The sequence below is a fragment of the Rhinolophus hipposideros genome (genome assembly GCF_964194185.1).
Source record: "Rhinolophus hipposideros genome assembly, chromosome: 8".
NCBI classification, from domain to species: Eukaryota; Metazoa; Chordata; class Mammalia; order Chiroptera; family Rhinolophidae; genus Rhinolophus; species Rhinolophus hipposideros.
Window position 1 is genome coordinate 71309945 of NC_138054.1, and position 21501 is coordinate 71331445.

At 34.7% G+C, this 21501-nt stretch overlaps 1 protein-coding gene across 3 annotated transcripts in view; it reads right to left on the bottom strand.

Annotated features, from left to right (window-relative positions):
• The window catches only part of ZMYM4 (zinc finger MYM-type containing 4), an 83235-nt gene that overhangs the window by 12761 nt on the left and 48973 nt on the right, over positions 1-21501 (bottom strand). For all 3 annotated transcript variants that reach the window (XM_081057543.1, XM_081057541.1, XM_081057542.1), the window contains 9 exons: positions 21149-21293; positions 18839-18954; positions 17920-18091; positions 14603-14656; positions 13795-13974; positions 13302-13396; positions 8835-9006; positions 8556-8651; positions 7812-7963 (listed from right to left, as the gene is read on the bottom strand). In XM_081057543.1, coding sequence (XP_080913669.1) covers positions 7812-7963; positions 8556-8651; positions 8835-9006; positions 13302-13396; positions 13795-13974; positions 14603-14656; positions 17920-18091; positions 18839-18954; positions 21149-21293 — 1182 coding nt within the window. The remainder of the gene's footprint in view (positions 1-7811; positions 7964-8555; positions 8652-8834; positions 9007-13301; positions 13397-13794; positions 13975-14602; positions 14657-17919; positions 18092-18838; positions 18955-21148; positions 21294-21501) is intronic.

A 21501-nucleotide genomic window follows, 5' to 3' on the forward strand; every position in this document is an offset into this window, starting at 1 on the left:
ATGAAACTCTTAAAACACAGGGACAATTTTTTTTTTTTTTTGGACTCTTCAAAAGAAAATTTTTTTTATTTGATCTGAACACCCATATATATCATTATGTCTTCAGATATCAGTGGGAACATTACCAAAACTGGATCATACCAAATTTATAAACATTAACTTTTTTTAGACATTTTTCTTTCCATGCCAACTGTTGCCAAGTCACATCTTTGTCAGCTATTCTCCTCTTGTTGGTTTTTTGAAGCTAAATTCATTGCAAAAATGATGTGATGTGTCAATGATAAGGATTGAATGAAGGGGGCTTTTCAGGGAGTTCTCTGTGCCAATGCAAAGGTTTCTTGAAGCAGAATACAGAAACATGCACAAAAACACACTCTATAATGAAAAGAGGAAAAAATGCTACAGAAAACGGTAACTAAGATAAAGACTGAAATAATTCACCACTACTGGTTAACCAATCTATTTACTGAGTATTTCCCATGTTTGCTGTGATAAGCACACAAACATTACTACATTTAAATTTAGCAATAGCTATGAAGTTGTAGCTTAATTTTATAAAACAGGAGCCTGAGGTAGAGAGACATAAATGATTTGTCCACAATCTTATAACCAGTGAGTTGTAGAGTCTGCATTTACTCAAGAGGGTTATATCAATTCCAGATATCTAAATTTCCTATCACATCACCATAGCAATTTGAGTAACATGGATATAAGTATTGAGTTGGAGGGATTTGTCCCATATATTTGGAGACATCAGAAATAGAAATACTAATAATTCAACAATGCTTAAGTATGTAAAAAGGGTGACATGTATCTATCATGATTCTTAACATGTGAACACATGTTAATTTTGTGATGGGGATACAGCTTTAGCCTGAGGCCTGGTTTAAAACAGCCACTAACTCTGCACTAGGCATTTAGTGAAATGTTCTCTGTCTTTCTCTGATTTTCTCTTTTTCTTTTCCAGAGCTGGTATCTGTGACTTGACAGAATTTTGATTAATTTCGGTCCTGCAGTTTGACTTAAGGGAAAATAAGGAGATTCCTCCTGCTTATTTTGGAAAGATTTAGGCTTAACCTAGTAAGAAAAGGGTATCATTTTATGGCTCAGTTTAGCTCACTACAGTTACTCTCCAGATTTGACATGTATACTAAAAGAATGCATACAATAAAGTACAATTCTATAAGTTTGGGTATATTGTTTTTCCATTTTAATTTGTCTCGAGTTATTTTTTTTCCCCTTTTGATTTCCTCCTTTGGCCCATTGGTTTTTGGGGAATGTGTTGTTTAATTTCTACATATTTGTGAGTTTTCCAGTTTTCCTCCTGTTACTGATTTTCAGTTCCATACCATTGTGATTGAAAAAGATAGTTGAAATGATTTCAGTTTTCTTAAATTTGTTGAGGCTTGTTCTATGGCCTAACATATGATTTATCCTGGAGACTGTCCTGTGTGCATTTGAGAAGAATGTGTGTTCTGCTATTGTGAGATGAAATGTTTTCTTCCATCTGGTACAGGGACAAATTTTAATGAACTTGAATTTGGCAATGGATTCTTAGGTATAAGACCAAAAGCAAAGCAACAAACAAACAAAATACACTGTAAACTTCATCAGAATGAAAAATATTTATGCATCAAAGTACACTATCAAGAGGGAAAAGAAAATCTAGAGAGTGGGAGAAAATATTCGCCAATGGCATATGTGGTTAAGAGTTTAATCCAAAATATATAAATAAATCTTACAACTTAACAGCAAAAAAGACAAACAACCTGATTAAATAACGGACAAAGGATTGAAATAGATATTTCTCCAAAGAAGATATACAAATGGCCAACAAGTACCTGAAAAAATGCTCAATGTTATTATTCATTAGGGAAGTGCAAATCAAAACCACCTCATACCCACCAGACGGCTATTAAAAAAAAGAAAAACAAAAACAAAAATTATCAAGAGTTGAAAAAGAAGATAATTGAGCCCTCATACATTGCTGTGGGAAAATGGTTTGGTAGTTTCTCAACAAGTTAATCATACAGTTAGTTACCATACGACCCTGCAATTCCACTCGTAGGCATATACCCAAAAGAACTTAAAACAGATGTTCAAACAAAAACTTGTACATGAATGTTCATAGTAGCACTCACTATTCATAATAGCCAAAAAGTGGAAACTCAAATGTCCATCAACAGATGAATGGATAAACAAAACGTGGTATATCCCACAATGGAGTATTATTCAGCCATAAAAAGGAATGAAGTACTGATTAATGCTACAACATGAATAACCTTGAAAACACTACGTTAAGTGAAAGAAGCCAGACAGAAAAGGCCATACACTGTTTAATTCTACTTATATAAAATATCCAGAATAGGCAAATCCATACAGATAGAAAGCAGATTTATGGTTGTCAGAGACTGGATGGAAGGGGTAATGGGGAACAACTATTTTCATTTGGATGATAAAGATATCTAGAACTAGAGAGTGCTGATGGCTGCAAAACATCACGAATGTACTTAATGCCACTGAATTGTACTCTTTAAAATGGTAAATTTTGTTATGTGTATTTTACTATAACATCATACTACACAGTTTGCAAGTTACTTTTTAAAATGTATGCCTCTAAGAGTTTTCCATGCTAATATCTATAAAAGCCATTCATTCCTTTTAAACTATTGTATAGTATTCAACAGCATAGACATATTATAGTTGATTGAACCACAATTCTTTTTGATGAACATCTAGACTTCCAAATTTTTGCTGTTAAAAACAATGTTACAGTGAAAAGACTATGTCATTCTATGTATGTACATGCATTTCTTTGGGGAAAGATAATGATCACTGGATTTGTTAGACTGAAGAATCTATATGCATTTAAAGGTTTAGTAGTCAGTCAATTTGCCCTCTGAAAAGGTCCCCAACAATGCATAAATATCTTCACTAATACTTAGTATAATCAAATTTCTCAGTCTTTCGAATTTTTAATCTATCTGATAGGTGAAAATTTTCTGATTACAGTTGAGCACCTTTTTATGTTAGAGAAGCAGTGCAACATAGTGATCATAACCACAGACCCTAAAGCTCAACTACCTGGATTCACTACTTGGTCCTACATCTTGGTCCTACCATTTACGACACCGTTGAGACTTCAGGCAAGTTATTTAACTCGCTGTGCCTCAAGTTCCTCAACAGAAAATGGTGATGGCAAGTTCTTACACTTCATAGGGCCACACTAACAATTAAGTGAATTAATATATGAAATGGACTTATATTAAGACACAGCATACACAGTAAATGACTGTTAGATGTTCCTGGTACATTTTTGTCTACTAGCAATCTGATTTTCTCCTGTTACTTGCCTGTTTCTTTTGCCAATTATCCCCTTCCCAGCTAATGTTAACAGTGGTGGTCTAGGTGCTAATATTATAGTTGAATTTAGTTTCTTTGTTTACATTTTTATGTATTTTCAAAATTCTTTACAATTAGCATAATTATTGTCATTCATAAAGAGAAAAAGCACATTTGAGATGTCAACATAAATAACCTTTTAAAATTATTTACAGGGAAAGTTTATTTCTTGTCAAAATTAATATTAAATAAATAAATAAATAATATAGTTCATAATATTTCCTTTCTACAACAGTCATCTAACAATTTGTTATCTTATGGCCTCTTTTAATAGTATTGTTATATAAAGTCAAAACAATAGGATGAAGATACTAGAAAAAAACTTCCATAAGTTTACTGATTTGTCTCACACATTAGAGTATATTTTATATATATAGCAGAAGAGTATCTGAAGTGTAAAGTACTCAAATGTTTTTGATTGAAATCATAGCAGTGACCAGTATGTTCTGATTATATTCAAATTATTACAATATTAATAACTGCCCCCAAACATGTTATTTCTTGACATATACATTGATAAAATTAGAAAATACTCTTTAGATCCAAAATGTTATAAACTCCAAGAACAGAGGAAGTGTGTCTAGAATCTTCAGTTTTTCCCTAAGCAAAATGCATGCATGGCACAGAGTAGGTGGTTGAAACAATTTGTTAAAGAACCTATAAAAGTCTTCTCATATGCTAATTTTTAAAATATATTTTACAGTCTAGAAAGTGGATCAAAATATAATTAAATAACAAAGGTACCATTTCAATTCTGTGGGAAAGTGGATGCTGCTTGCATAACTAGCTACCCATCAGAATGTTATTCATCAGAAGTACTTATATAGGGGCTGGCCCAGTGGCTCAGGCGGTTGGAGCTCCCTGCTCCTAACTCCAAAGGCTGCCGGTTCGATTCCCACATGGGCCAATGGGCTCTCAGCCACAAGGTTGCTGGTTCAATTCCTCAAGTCCCTCAAGGGATGGTGGGCTCCGCCCCCTGAAACTAAGATTGAACACAGCACTTTTAGTTGAGCTGAATCCCAGATGGCTCGGTTGGAGTGCAGGCTCTCAACCACAGGGTTGCTGGTTCGACTCCCACAGGGGATGGTGGGCTGTGCCCCTTGCAACTAACAACGGCAACTGGACCTGGAGCTGAGCTGCGCCCTCCACAACTAAGACTGAAAGGACAACAACTTGAAGCTGAATGGCATCCTCCACAACTAAGATTGGAAGGACAATGACTTGAAAAAAACAAAGTCCTGTTCCCCTTCCCCAATAAAATCTTAAAAAAAAAAAAAAAAGTACTCATATCATGTACAAAAATGAATTTCAGATGTAGTAAAGATGTCAATCTAAAAAAAAAGAAACCCAAATATTTTAGACAGAAATTTATGAGAATTTAAACATTCAAGCAAGAGCATCCTAAGCAACATGGAAAACCCAGGAACTACAAAGAAAAATATATGCATATTGGACTACATACAAAGGAAAACTTCTACACAGTCTATGAAGTGATCCCCCTGAGAAGGCCTGACCACGGTGCTGTACTCTTGAAGCTGAAGTAGAATAATAATTAATGTCAACTATAATTAAATGTGTGTGCGTGTGTGTGTGTGTACAGTGTCACACGATGTGGAGTACAGCATAGGGGGTATAATCAATGGTACTGGAATAGCTATGTGTGATGTCAGAGGGGTAGTAGACTTGGGTGGAGTTATCACTTTGTGAGGGGTATAAATGTCTAATTATTGTGTTGTTTTGTACACTGGAAACTAATATAATAAAAAAAGGGAGAGAGACAAATGAACAGAGAAAAAAAGGGAAAATTTCTTGAATGGCAAGACATAACGAACAGAAATAGACAAAAATAAACTAAAAAAAATTATTTCAAATACTTAGAGTTAATAGACCCAATATAAAAGAGATTCTACAGGTAGTTATTCTAAAAATAACCAACATAAAAAGACATTATACTTTACAAAAGTTGGGAAAATGTTAACTGGAGCCACAAGATACCACTTTTTTAAAACTGAGAATAATAAATATTAAAAAGAGGAATCGTGAAGAGAGTGAAAGAAATGGGCACTCACACACACTGCTAGTAAAATTGTAAATTACTATAATCATTTGTGCAAACAGAGCTAATTCTGTCTTAAAGCTAATCCTCCATCTTGACACTTGGGTGAACCCGGACCCCTGACCCATTCATTCTCCTTCCCCCACATGAGTGCTGGAATATGTACACAGAGCCCTGAGCTGATCACAAGATTTCCATTAGTTCTGTCGCCGGGGCGAATAGCCCTCAATATTATCTCTTAACTGGCTCTGGCACCAGAGCCTCCTGATACCTGATCCCTTTGATCATCCAGGCGATCTCACTGTTTAAGAGACACGACCACACGGTCTGGAGGGGGGAAGATGCAGGGATCCATTTCACCTTGCTGTTGCCTGACACTGCATTTCCCATATGTAAGTAAATTCCCTATTACACTCTCAACCGACAAGCTGGACTTGTCTGCTTTGTTCCTTGACCTCTAGGCTTGGGGGCCACTTTGCATGTGTAGGCCTTTCACAAAACATCGTTCTGAAAAATAACCTAAAAACATCTTAAGGGGGCTGGCCCTGTGGCTCAGGTGGTTAGAATTCCATGTTCCTAACTCTGAAGGCTGCCGGTTCGGTTCGATTCCCACATGGGCCAGTGGGCTCTCAGCCACAAGGTTGCCAGTTCAACTCCTTGAGTCCCACAAGGGATGATGGGCAGCGCCCCCTGCAACTAGAAAACGGCAACTGGACCTGGAGCTGAGCTGCACCCTCCACAACTAAGACTGAAAGGACAACAACTTGAAACTGAACGGCACCCTCCACAACTAAGATTTAAGGGCAACAATTTGATATGGAAAAAAAGGCCTGGAAGTACACACTGTTCCCCAATAAAGAATAAAGTCCTATTCCCCTTCCCCAATAAAATCTTTAAAGAAAAACAAAAACACATCTTAAAACTGGAAAAATATATACGTGCTTTAACCTAGAAATAAAAGCACCAGTTCATCAGGTACACAAACAAAATATTCACTGAAATATTATTTGTAAGAGTGAGGAGGGTGTGGAACAACTTGAATACATAAAAGGAAAGGCTGAATAACTGGTATATTCATACTTCACAATATTATGCAGCTTTCTTTTTTAAAGGAAAAAGTCTCAATTATATTCACCAGGAGGGGTACACAGATTGAGAAAAGCAAGCTACACAAAATGTGTATTATATGGGCCCCATTTTGCTAAAAACCAAGCAAAACAAAAACTATTAACAAATATCTATACACATGTATAAATGTACAACACAGGAAAAGGTAAAGAAGGACATTTACGCTGCAACACTGGTTAGCTTGGGGAATGAGAATGGAGGTAGAGAAATTTTTCTTTACATGTCTTCACGTACTGTTTTAACAGACCTGAGCACACACTACTTATGTAATTAAAAATAAAAACTTTTAAAATAAACGCTTAAATAAAATACCCCCCATACAAATGGAAGAAAATTTGGTAAGAAAAGAAAAAAATCAATAACATCCAGAGTTCTACCACCCCCAGACAACAACCACTGTAAATGTTATTAGTGTATTTCAATTTGTTATGTATTTATGTGACTGGTTTTTCAATCACTGTTAATATATAGTGATACACAGAATTTGTACTCATATTCATTTAATGCTTTAACATTAATATTTTTACATGTTATTAGAAGTTACTTTATAAACAATTTTTATTGGCTACATAATATACAACTTTATAAATATACTACAATTCATTTAGCTATCACATTTTGGTGGACGTTGAGGTTATTTCCAATTTTGTACAGTGATGTTTGAACTTCAGAGTTATTAGCTTTGACAGACTCCCAAAAAGTGAATTACTGACAAAAGAGCATGAACATTCAAAAATATTCCTGAAACATATGTTCAAAACTGCTTTCTAGAAAGTATGTATTAGTTATCACCAGCCATGAGGTGAACCCCTGATTTACAGAACTCATATCAAGTGTTATAATTTTTGACTTTTGCTAATGTGATAGACAAATAAGCTATTTGCATAGCTATTATTTTAATTTGCATTTTAAGAATTTAAATGAGACTACATGATTTACACAGTCACCTGTGTCACTTATTTTGTATATTGCTGTTTGTCTTTTTTTGTCCATTTAACAAAATGCACCATCCTCAATTTCTGTTATTCTACTACCAGTCTCCATTTAGCTTATAAAAGGCTATATGATTAAGATTCTTAAACCAGGCTCAGTGGTTCATTAAAAAAAAAGTATAGGAACAATACTAAGCAACCATTATACACTATAATTTTTCAACTTCATTCATAAGTTCTATCAGAATTATTAAAAATGCAATCGATTTTATAATAATTATCAAATTTGATACCTGCTGAATTCCAAGGCACAAGTATAAAATACTGTCTGGATCATATTTTTCACCATTTGGTCTCCGCACCTCTTGGATAAACTGGCATAAGCCCAAACTCAACTCAGCAAAAGTGCAAGACAGAATATCTTCCTTCAGCTTGACAGAGCGGACTGTGGAAACGCAGAAAACACAGGAAATTAACTTATAAGAAACAGTAATATTACTTGATTCTCTGAATGAACACTGACTACTCCTGTGCCCCAGGAATTGTGGTGGACACTGGTGAATACATAGATGAAACACAGATCCTGATCTCAACACTTTTTTAGTTAATGAAATAAAGACAATGCAGTGCATATGGTATAACAGGTGCTATGAGAGAGACTTTATTTAAACAGGATTCAATGAAAGCAAATGAGGGACATCTAATAGAGAAGGGTCAGGTTAGACTCTGGAGGATGTTACACTAATGCTAGACCTTGAAATGTGAAGAAGAGTTAAATAGGTCAATAAAGAATTTGAGCCACTTACATAGTGTTAGAAAAAAAGAACAAAATTCCTTGGATTTGCATAATAAACTCAAGATCAGAAAAATACAACCTTACCTTTATAACAAGCTCTTTAAAATTGGGACTAATAATATATCAGTTTCTCTTTTTAACCATAAGACTTCAATTTTTAAATAATTTCAAATATGCCATTTACAAATTTAAAATTGACAATGATATTATAAGTAACCACAAGGAGAAAAATGAGTTTTACCTCTACAGCCTGGCTCCGAGGACTCCTGAGAGAGTGCATGATCTTGAGCACTTCCTAAGGGGTCAGAACATGGGCTAGATGAGGCAAGTTCAACTCCTGAAAAGGAGAAAAAAATAAATGAAAAGTTTAAATAAAGATGGGGGGGAAATTAAGTGAAGCAAATACCAAAGTTTTACGCAAGTTTTGACCTAGTGTTTATCCCTTTTGAGTAGATTCATGACTTTATCTATATTCCCTTTACCCCCTAAATCAAAACACAAATTCATGCTGTGTATTTACCGCCACATTTCAGATCTCCCTGCTCTTCCTTGGCATTTTTCCACTGAACCCAGTTCTTCCAGGCATTTACCCCATACATGTATTTCAGTGTCATCCCAGGTACTGAACACCCTTGAAAGGCTCCTTGGATAAGACTCCTGGGTTCCACAGGCACTATAGACTTCTTCCGTCCCTGTAAGAATTCCAAACATACAGAATACAAGCTTTAGTTTTGGTTCTTTAAGAATCGAGGTTCTCAAAGCTAGAAAGGGTATAAATTTACAGAATACAGTATTTAGTTTAGATCTGAAAGGTTCAGAGTTCTTAGAACAGAAAAGATCTGCTTATCTAATCCAATCCATTATGAGAAAAGAAAAAAAAAAGGTGAAATATAACAGATCATATGTAATAATTACTAGCATTTTAGTATTTACTTTGTTCTAGATACTGGACCCACCCAGTGAGGTATGAATAACAGTTATTACCACTCAGGTCTATTTAATGGAACACATGAATAGAACATATTCTGAGTTATAAAATAAGACTCAATAAATTTCTAACTGCAATGGAATTAAACTAGAAACCAATAATGAAATGGTGCTAAGAAAATACCCCCAAACTGGAAATTAAACAAGACATTTATAAATAATCCATGGGTCAAAGACGAAGGCAATTAGAATATATTTTGTACTTAACTGAAAATCAAAATTTTGTGATGGTACTAAAGCAGTGCTTACAGGGTTATTTACAGTAGTGAAATGATTTATAAGAGATGAAAAAGGTCTAAAATGAATAATCTAAGCTTCTATCTTAAGAAACCAGAAAAAGAAGAGCACATTAAAACCCAAAGTAAGGAAATGAAGGATATATAAGAGCAAAAATTAATGAAGAAAAAAAAGAAGAAAAGTCAGTAAAACTAAAATCAGGCTCTTTTATAAGATGAAAAAATTGATAAATATCTAGCTAGAGTTATCAGATAAAAAGACAGAAGACACAAATTACCAATACCTAACCCCACAGACATTAAAAGGGTAATAAAAGAATATTGTGAACATAGTTATGCCAATAAATTTGACAACTTAAATGAAATAAACAAATTTTTTTGAAAGATGCAAATTAACAAAAAGCTTGCTCTAGAAGATATAATCTAAATAGCCACAGAAACTGAATTAATAGTTTAAAACCTCCCTACAAGATAAAATCCAGACCCAGGCCTCACTGTTGAATTCTGCCCAACAGTTAAGGTAATTATATAAATTGTATTTCAGAAAATAGAAGAGGAGGAAACACCAACTTACTTTATGATGACACCATTACCCTGATAGCAAAGCCAAACAAAGTCGTTACAAGAAAACTACAGACCAATACCCTTTGCAAATAGATACTTAAAACAAAATATTAGCAACTTGAATTCAGCAATATATAAAAGAATACATCATAAAAAAGGAGGTTCACCCAAGAATGCAAGGTTAACCTATCATTTCAAAAATCAATGCATTTTACCACTTTAATAGACTCAGAAAAAAAACCTAGATAATCATCTTAATAGATGCAAGAGATCCACTTGAGAAAGTTTAACACACAATCCTGATTAAAAGCTCCCAGCAAATTAACAATAGAAGAGAAGTTCCTCAACCTGATGGAGGCCATCCATGAGAAACTAACAGGTAACATCAGACTTAATGTTGTAAGACTGAACACTTGCCCTAATTAAGATTGGGAATAGGCATGAAGGTCTGCTCTCACCACTAATATTCAATATTGTATTGAAGATCTTAACTCTTGCAAAAATGAAGAAAAAGAAAGGAAATGTATTAAATTTGGAAAGGAAAAAGTAAAACTGTCTTTATTCATAAATAATATGATTGCATAAGTAGAAAATCCTAAAGATTTTAGTTGTGTAAAATCACTACAAAGTCAATATACAAAAACCATCTCAATTTCTATATGCCAATGAGAAACACTAGAAAATGACATTTAAAAATAGCACTAATCACCAAAAACAACAAAAGAACAAGACAAACAAATGAGAAACAAAAACTCATAGACACAGACAATAGTTTAGTGGTTACCAGAGGGTTAGGGGGGTGGGGGGAGTGAGATGAGGGTAAGGGGGATCAAATATATGGTGATGGAAGGAGAACTGACTCTGGGTGGTGAACACACAATGGGATTTATAGATGATGTAATACAGAATTGTACACCTGAAATTATGTAATTTCATTAACAATTGTCACCCCAATAAATTTAAAAAAAGCACTATTCACAACAGCATCAAAAACTTTTTGAATACTTATTAATTTATAAATTTAACAAAGTATAAGACTTGTACAATAAAACATATAAAACACTGTTGAAGAGAAATTAAAGATAATCTAAATAAAGGAGAAAGACACCATCTTCATGGATTGGATGGCTCAAAATTACTAACATATCAATTCTCTGCAAATTGATCTATGGATTCAGAATAGTCCCAAACAAAATCCCAGCAGGCATTTTTGTAGAAATTGACAAAAGTTGATTCTAAAATTTATATGGAAAAGCTAATGACAATTTTTATAAAAAAGAACAAAGTTGGAGGACTTAACACTCCTGATTTCAAGGCTCACTGTAAAGCTACAATAATCAAGTCACTTGGTATGGGTATAAAAATAGACATGTAAATCAATGGAACAGAATAGAGTTTCAGAAAGAGACTCATATACATGGTCAGTTGACTTTTAACATAGGTGCCAATCAATGGGGAAAGGATAGTCTTTTACAAGATCAGCTGAATATCCATATACAAAAAAATTAATCTCAATGCTTGCCTCAATTCATATGTAAATATTACCTCAAAATGAATCACAAACATAAAAGCTAAAACTACAAAACAAGAAAAAAATATAAGAGAATATCTTAGTTACCATAGGATAAGCAAAGATTTTTAGATGAGATTCTAAAAAGCATGAATAGCAAAAGAATAGAATTGGTAGAGTGACTTCCTCAAAATTAAAAAGTTCTGTTCGTCACCATTAAGAAAATTAAAATGGAAATCACAGAATAGGAGCAAAAGTCATATTTGATGAAAGAATTATATCCATGATAAAGAAGAACACTTAACAACTCAATAAGATGACAACCAATTCAATTATAAAACGTGCAATGGTTCTGAACAGATACTGTAGGAAAATGCAAATTAAAACCACAATGAGATACCACTACACATTCACTAGAATAGCTAAAATTAAAAATTGATAATACCAAGTGTGACAAAGTCATAGAGAAGATGGAACTCACACACTGCTGGTGGGAATTCAAAATGGTACATCCACTTTGGAAAACAGTTTGCCAGCTTCTTACAAAGACACAAATACACATACCATAAGACCTAGCAATCCCACTTCTACCCTGTTTCCCAGAAAATAAGACCTAGCCAGACAGTCAGCTCTAATGCGTCTTTTGGAGCAAAAATTAATATAAGACTCGGTCTTATTTTACTATAATATAAGACTGGGTCTTTAATATAATAATATATTATAATATAATGTAATATAATATAATACCAGGTCTTATATTAATTTTTGCTATAGATATTTTTCCTCAAAAGAAAATGTATGTTCGCACAGACTTATACTAGACTGTTCATAGCAGGTTTATTCAAAATAGCCCCAGACTGAAAACAACTCAAATTTCCATCAACTGTTAAATAAACAAATTGTGGTTTGTCCATACAATGAAATACTACTCAGAAATAAAAAAGGATGAAGTACTTGATACATAAAACACGTGGATGAATCTCAAAAACATGCTAAGTGAAAAAAGCCAAACACAGAAGACTACAAATTATATGATTCACTCATGTGAACTTTTAGAAAAGGCAAAGCAGTACTACTTTGCATCGATCTGCAAAACAGATTGGTGGTTACTAGGAGCTAGAGATAAGACTGACTGCAAAAGGTTACAAGGGAACTTTTTGGGACAGTAGAAGTCATGTCTGTGGTAGTAGTACATATTGAATACATTCAAAGCCCATCAAATTGTATACACAAAATTTATGATATTTTAAAATGTAACTATCACTCAGTAGAGCTAATTTTAAAAAGTAACACTACTATTCTTTTAATTTTGGAATGGGAAAGCCCTGACAACATAAAAAACAGGCCACGTGGACTTCACTATTACACTAAATTATATAAAATAGTGAGCCTCATTATTATTGTGTATTAAAACAAAGCTATATTTAGACTTTTAAAAAAGTCTATCACAAGGATTATAAAAAGCTTTCTAAAGTAAACAAAACAATAAAAACCTCAATTATAGAAACAAAACCAGAAGGTCCCTGCTAAAAGGAATAAAAACAAAAGCATAAAAAAACAAGGTTGTAAAACGTGTGAATTTGCTGACCCCGGCTGTTAAAGAGTTTTATAAATGCAGGCACTAATACACATTTATGGAATGAAAGGGAGAAAAAAAAAAAAACAACAGAAAAATTAAGCTACTGCTTACTCTTCGTCTGGGCTGGGGAAAGCCATCTCTGTGTCGTCGTCTTGTTCGGGAACGTGCCTGGATTCCCTGTCCTTTATTCAGTGGGTCAAAGGATTCTATCAGCAGAAAGCATAACATGAAGTAAATAACTCACAGACTTAAGCACAGACTAAGACTGAGAAAGAAAATATCATGTAATCACTATATTCATTATTTTGAGATATTAAAATAAGGATTTTACTTATATATTTAAGAGATATAGCATTTAAATTAAAACTTCATTAATAACCAAGAAAACAACCTCTTTTATGGTCTTTTATTGTCGGAAAGCTTTAAAAAAGCCAAATTAACTACTTACAAGAATAGTATCGTACAAGGTAACACCTTCAAAGGCAGGGACCATTTGTACCCTAGATTATTATCACATATTTTAACTGCTTCATAACATCAAATGAGAGTTGTACCAATCTTCTAAAATAAAGGAATTTTGGCGGATACATTACATTGCACAAACCTGATGGAAAATCTGCTTCCAGATCCTGTTCAGTTTCCCCTTTTGAGAACTGCTTCAATTCTGAATCAACCTCTTGCACAGCATTTGACTTTAAGGCATAATGATTCAACTCTTCCTCCCAGCTATGTGGAGTAGATACTGCCTCTGATTCAAGATCACCACTGTATGTACTTCCTTGGTCTAAAACATGTAGAAAACACACCCTCAAAATAAGATAGACTCTTGACATGGCCAGAAACCTCCCTGAACCCCTGAATATCAAAAACTGAAATATAGGGTGGCTGGGTTTCTCAGTGGTTAGAGCACAGTGCTCATAACACCAACGTCACCACTTCAATTCCCAAATGGGCCAGTGAGCTGTGCCCTCTACAACTAGAGTGTAAACAGCGACTTGACTTGGAGCTGAGGTGCGTCCTCCCCAACTAGACTGAAAACGGCGACTTGACTTGGAGCTGATGGGCCCTGGAAAAACACGCTGTTCTCCAATAATAATAAAAACAAAAGAAACAAACTGAGATATGGTTGCTGGACAATTACATAGCATGAATGAAGTAACTTGTGTACCAGCTTCACAGAAACGGATTCATACTCTTGCTGTGTATTTTATAGCATTATCTCAATTAATCCTTAAAACCAACATTTGAGGTGGCTTTTATTATTTCTCATTACAAATTAGTACACAATCACAGACATCTGCTGCTAAAATTGCACATATTTAATCCAAGGATGCTAATACTTTATGGGTTTGTATTACTAACAGAGAACAGTACATATTTCTAAGATCCAAAATATATTTACAATTACAAACCTTTTTCGAATATCTTGGTGTCTAGAAAGAGTTCTTGTTCAGAAGTTTGGGATCCTAAAGAAAAAGGAAAGCACATAATAAACAATTTATATCTATACACAAACAAAATTGCATCTCAAATGAAATGACTGCACTATATACATGAATGATACTAGGGATTTCTAAATAATAGCCTTCATCTGCAGGAAGAATGATTCATTAATAAAATTAGGCATTAGTAGTAAATGCAGTTAAACAAATTACAACAGTAATTCGTCAACAGTGGTTACACTTCTAGGTAGCAGTATGAAAGAAGTCACGGCAAGAGAGATCTGTATTTTGCATTTTGCACTCATGTGCTAGCTGAAATATTTTTTTTGGCAATGATACACACACACACACACACACACACACACATTCTCTCTCTCTCCCTTCCTCTTCCTTCCCTCCCCTCTCAAAGATAAATAAATCTGATTTAAATTGCTTTCTACCGCCTAAAACATAATATGCTTTAGCACTGCATGAGAAAGCCAACAGACTTAGAATGCAAGTTACATGAGCAATCAGCACATGGAACAGAACACAGTTCTATCAATTATAAACTACTCTAAATGTAAGAAGCTTAAGGATTCAAAAATATTATAAACCAGTTTCTTAAAAACCCAGTGTAAGAGACTATTAGCATGAGAACTGCTATCTTAAGGTCAGGGTTAACGGCCCCTGGCTTGAAACACAACCTAAGTGTAAACACAACCTGACTGTAAATTCCAAGATGTGGGCAGTGACAGCGAGGAGACAAGCAGCCCTGTAGCTTATCTTATACTCTTTGAAGCTGTGTAAGTCCTGCAGTTTATCATATACTCCTTAAAGCTACGTAAGTCCTGTAGTTTAATTACTGTGTGCCTTGAAGATGCTATATAAACCCTGAGTTTTAAGTGTTTGGGGTCCTTGTTGAAACCCGCTGCGTCGGGCAGATACTCGCACCCCAACTAGCTGGAAATAAACCTCGCTGTGTGACTTGCATTATCGTGTGACTTCTGTTCACTTGAGGAGGGGTTGACTCCGGACCCTAACACCAGGAAAATTGCTTGTTTTCCCTGAAATCCAAGATAAATTAGCCAGGTCCATTCAATTGGAATACATTTCTCCTTCCTTTATGTTTTTAAACCATTTGATATTACTTATACTGTAGTGATTACAACTACCTGTCTCGAAGCATAGTTTTGAAAGTTTTTCTGTCTGACTCAATTATGGGCTAAGGAAGTCACAATATTTATACAGAGGAAGTACTTGCTAAATGTTTATTAATGTGAATGGATAAGCCAATTTAAAATGAAGTTTTATCATCAGGAATTGCTTGAACTTCGAAACTAAATATATTATCAGAGAATTAGAAGGTCAAGCAAAGGAACAATATTCTAAGACATTAAAATACACCTATAAATGGGTCAGAATTATGAGATTATATACTAAAGAGCAAAATGAGACCAGAAATATTGGGATATTAACAAATAAGCTTTTTACCTATCACTCAGAATATATGTGATTTAATAACTTACAACAGAAAACTTGACATTTTTTTTCAAATGCCAGTGGTTCAAACAAATCATCTCGCATTTATTACGCAAAATCAAAACCTAGTGGTTAGCTTTGTAAAACCTATCACTGAAAAAAGAAAAAAAACTGTCAATCAAGAATAATTTCTTGGCTCATCACTGATATATGAAAAGGCCTTTGTGAAAATTTACCTATTTATTTCAACTATCTTAAACACCATATTCTCTCTCTCTCTCTCTCTCTCTCTCTCTCTCTCTCTCATTGAGACAGGTTAGTGTGTTGCTAAACAGACAGGGAGGTCCCTGGTGGAATAAACAAAAGACAGACATATTCTAAAACTTCAGGTTTTGAAATCGCTCCTTCACTCCAGCACAAAATGTAACAAGGCCTTGAGGTTAATCATAAAATTCCTTTTGGCCTGAAAAACGGGAACAGACCTGATAGATAAGAGTGGGTTATTTTGCTACAGTGGTACCTCGGTTTTTGAACATAATCCGTTCCGGAAGACCATTCGAGTTCTGAAACGTTCGAAAACAGCGGACCGCTAGGCCTCAGGATCTTGCACTCAGCAGAAGCTGCGTGACGTGTTCGACTTCTGAGGCGTGTTTGAAAACCGAAGCATTTACTTCCGGGTTTATAGCGTTAGTAAACCGAAATGTTCATCAATGAAGACGTTCGAAAACTGAGGTAACACTGTAATTCCTTCAGAATGGGCAAGCAGAACAAACCTGGTAGACGAATTTCATTCAAAGGCGCCAGCTCCCCTTCCCCAAACAGGCAAGGAAAGATATAAAAGTAAGAGCTTTTGCCTCAGTCACTGGGCACCCCTATTCGGGACCCCCTCCCGCTCAGGAGCTCTGACCCTTTGCTTTCAATAAACTATCCTCTTTTTAAAACTCTTTGCCTCTCCTGGGTCCATGTTTCCATTCTTCGGTCTCATGAGACACGATCCCGGCACTCACTCACTCCAAAGTCCCCTACATCACTTGGGGACTCACAGAGAAATATTCCTTTCCTACTTCATTATTGTTATAGCTCTTCCTATATCCAAACATCAAGGGGCTGCTAATTAAGGCTAGAAATCTTTCTGAAATATATATTACAGAGTTCTGGTTAATATCATATATCATTTACGTTGTAGTCAGACAGACCTAGATTCAACTTCTGGTTCCATCACTTCCTTATTGCAAAACTCGGGCAAGTATAATACCTTATTTTCCAAATGAGGAATCTGAAGTAATCAATACCCCCTTAATAGGGTTGTTGTGATGACTAAATAAGGAAATGCACATAGTGCATGTAGGACAATGCCTAGAGTGTAGTAAAGCACATAAATGTTAACTATTGTTATTATCGCTATTCTACACTCATAGAATGGGATTTATCTATACGTGTAGGTTACTTTGAACCAAATGGTTTTATACATCCTAAGGTTCTATTTACCTTCCACCAACAAGCTAGTTATTACACAACAGAAATTGTAATCTGGGGACCACGGTTTTGAGTATAGGGATGAAACCAGAAAATGGTCACGAAACTTGGATTTATAGGTTTTTCTGGAATCATTAACAAAAACTGTTATTGAATATCGGTACTTAATTCCCTTCATAAAAAGGACAGAGTTTTCAGAGAAAACCAACAAGTTTAACAAACCCAGACTTGGTATTTAGACACAATGAGTCTTTTAAAAACACCTTGACTGACTGATATTTAAAATTACTTGAGTTACCTGAAAATCTGTAGGTGTGCTTTTTCTTTCTTTACTTTAAAATTATACCAACCTCCCTGGGATAATGTCTTCTCCTTCTCTTCATCTTCTGTAATCATTTCTGCCATCTCAAGGAGATCAGCTTCAAATGAATGTGAGGGAAGCTTTTCCTTAATGTCTTCAATACTCTCAGTGACTTTATCTTCATTATCCATTGAGGATGGAATAAGCATAGGGACAGGCATCTGAAAGACCAAGGATAGACTGAAGTTTCTTGGACAATATGTTCATCATTAAAAGTATTATTTGTAACATGTTTTAAGTACTAAAATAATCAACAAGTTCAAGATATTTCTATTGCTAATTAATTAAAATAGTCTTGCTAGTTTGTTTTTCTAAGACAATGGCCATTTAAATAAAAATTCAGTAAGAGGTTTTCTGGAAACTCAACAAAACATCTCTGAATCCTCCAAAAGAATAATTATCTAACACATTTTTTAAAAAATTATACTTCTTGCTTAACATTTTCATACAACTGTTTCCCTTAAGAATTCAGTACTGAGAAAAAATATATTTCCAGCAAAAAATGAATACACTTTTCTTTAATAAAAAGTGAGAATCATGTAAATCACAGTATTCATCTTTTACCCTTGCTAGAATCTAGTGTTCTAACACCCACACACATACACACACTCACCCACACACACACGCACACACACACACACACAGAGTTTCTGATCTTTTTCTATATGAGTGGTCTTATTGTTGTATGAAACATTGTAAAAAAGCTCCGTCATAGCCTTCTCTCAGAAGGCAGCGTACAAAGAAAGGCAGTCCTTTATATACCCCACTTTAAGTAATACAGTAATATGATAATAGCCAACCAGAGTCGGTGTATTTTACCAAGTGAAAAGTTTTTAATGAAGCTACAAAATTTTAATCGAAGAAAATGTGTTCTAAATTAATTTTAGTCTCTATAAATGATTACTCACTGGAACTGGGATTCCAAATGGGACTGGAGCATACTGAGTATAAAGATGAAGAGGTATGGGCACAAATACTGGTACAGGAACTGGCACCACAATAATCTGGGGAGAGCTTGGAGTATCTTTTAATGAAAATAAAAATAACAAAACCAAAGAGGGTTAGAAACAAGATTTTAATTAAAAAATTTTTAAAGATACAGAGATTTACAGTTCAAAAGAAATATAATCTATGATACTAGGAGTTCATAGAAAGGAGACACAACCAAAGTAGCAAAAAAAGGTTTGAGTACAGCAGTAACAAAAAGTGGGCAACACAATGATTATCAATGATATGAGGATAAAATTAATGAACAATGTAATTTGGATGAATGAATGAATGGAAGAATTGGAACAGGGATCTTAGAGAAAAGGTATGGAAAGCTGTTAACATGAATAAGTAGGGTATATCAAAGAGAAGACTGAATAGACACAAGGGCTGTTTTTGTGAGGCTATAGTGCACATTATTAAATCATTTCTAGTAGACAGTAGGGAGCTACTACACATCTGTTAGCACAGAGTAATGTGATGAAAATCGCATTTAAAAAGGTTAATTTGGCTGCCATCTCAGCATGGAATAAAAAGTATATAAAGTATTTTAAAAGTAGGAGGCAATTAAGTAGGTAGAGCTAAGATGATGAAGGCCTGAACTACAGTGGTTACGATACACACACAAAAAGAATAAATATATACAGCTGATGTCCTACGGTATTAAAACAATGAAAGAAAACTTGGAAACTAACTTAAATATGAGTAGAGAGTAGAGAGAAAGTAGGAAGGATGGAGGATTCATTCAATTTTTTGAATGAACAAGTATCTATAGAGTCCTTTCTATGTGCCAGAAAAAAACACTAGATAACTATAGAATTATTAATGTAAGTGAGAAAGGTAATGCTAGTCACAAGAAGTGAAAAGCTGACAATTTGACTTGAGTTAAAGGTAGGAAATAATACAGGATCAATTTTTTCATGGTGCACTGGATGTAAATAAAAAAATAAAAAATGTTATCTGAATATATATGTTTGATAACCAAGCTATATAATACTAAACAAGTCACTTTTGATACAATAAAAATATAGGACTAAGTCATCTATAACCTTGCTACCTACCCATGCACCAGTAGCTCTGACATTACCTGGGGGCTTGTGAGAAATGTAAAGCCTCAGGCCTCAGTGAGTCAGAATATACTCAATAAAATCTTCAAATAATTCATATGCATATTAATGTTTGAGAAGCACTGGCCTACAGAACAACCTTCCACATCGAGGAATCTAGAATTCCTTTCTAGTTTCAAAATTCTGGGGCTTTCATTTGGCAGCATGAGGAGCTCCACAGACCCCTTCCCTAGTGAAACAAGCAAAGCTGATGAAAACTGTTAAAAACAACCTTTTAATTATTTGGAAATTGTCCGTAGGGCATTCATTCAAGAAAACCTACTAAAATACAGTAAGAAGTGGGAGTCTATGATAGTTGATCCATCACCTGCTCCATATCCCCAGCTCAGTCAGTTCAATTGACAGAAGCTACACTCTGGGTGGGTGTGGTCAGTCAGCTCCCAGTCAAGGGTTATTATATCTAGCTCATCAGGAGGGGCAGGCCACCATCATTTCTCATCCCCTCAAACATCAAGTTTAGAATGTTAATTTCCTGGGGAGTATGGCTGACAGGCTGGGGGCTCCCTTCCTCTACCCAGTTCCCACCCATAGGATAGAGACCCTACAGGAACAACAGGCGAAGAATAGTAGGGTCTAAATCACAGTCACCCCAGATCACTTGTAGGGCAGATTCCATACCAGGAGAGGCAAGCTGAGATGATCAGAGGCTAACAACCCTCCCAAGCATTCAGAGAAATAGCTCAGAGATTATGCCTGGAGGAGATGTAGTTCGTAAGAAAAGAAGCCCTAAAGCTCTCCTCAAAGGAATTAACTTTACTTGAAACAGTGTAGAAAAGTTCAAACCTAGGGGTAAAACAATAGTTCCTCTTAATTAAGAGCCTGTCTATATATAATTCCAAAGTCTATACTTACTCTATACTAATACACTGCCATTAATAATGAAATTAAATGAAGTGTTCACAGTATGATATTATCAGTTAACTACCTTCTCTTTGCCATAACTTGTTATATCTTAGATGGTGAAAATACCTAACTCACAGGGATGTTGTGAGAACTAATCTGAACAATGTATATAAGAACCAAACACATTATCTAGGAAATATAGGCAGATCCCACATTCCTTTCCCCTAAAAAAATTAAACGGAGCAAGTACAAGGAATATACCTGTCTGGCATTCTTTGTTTTGGGTATGTGGTTTGCAGGAGGTGGCTTTAGTCTGTGTGATGGGTTTGCACAATAAAGCTTTATTCTTCAAAAGTCTTGGAGGCTGGGAAGGTGGCAGTTTCAGGGCATCTGTTTGTGTACTTGCCTAGTTAAAAACAAAAATTAAAAGAAATCAAAAACAAATCAAAGAAACCAAAAAGGTTTTCAAAAGCTTATCACTAATTACAGAAAATATTATAATTTCTAAAGAAATACTATATTGGAATTACATGGAAGACACAGAAAATATTCAACTAACTATGTAAGGAATATAATATTCCTGAAATAGGATTAAAGGAATATTTTGATAACTA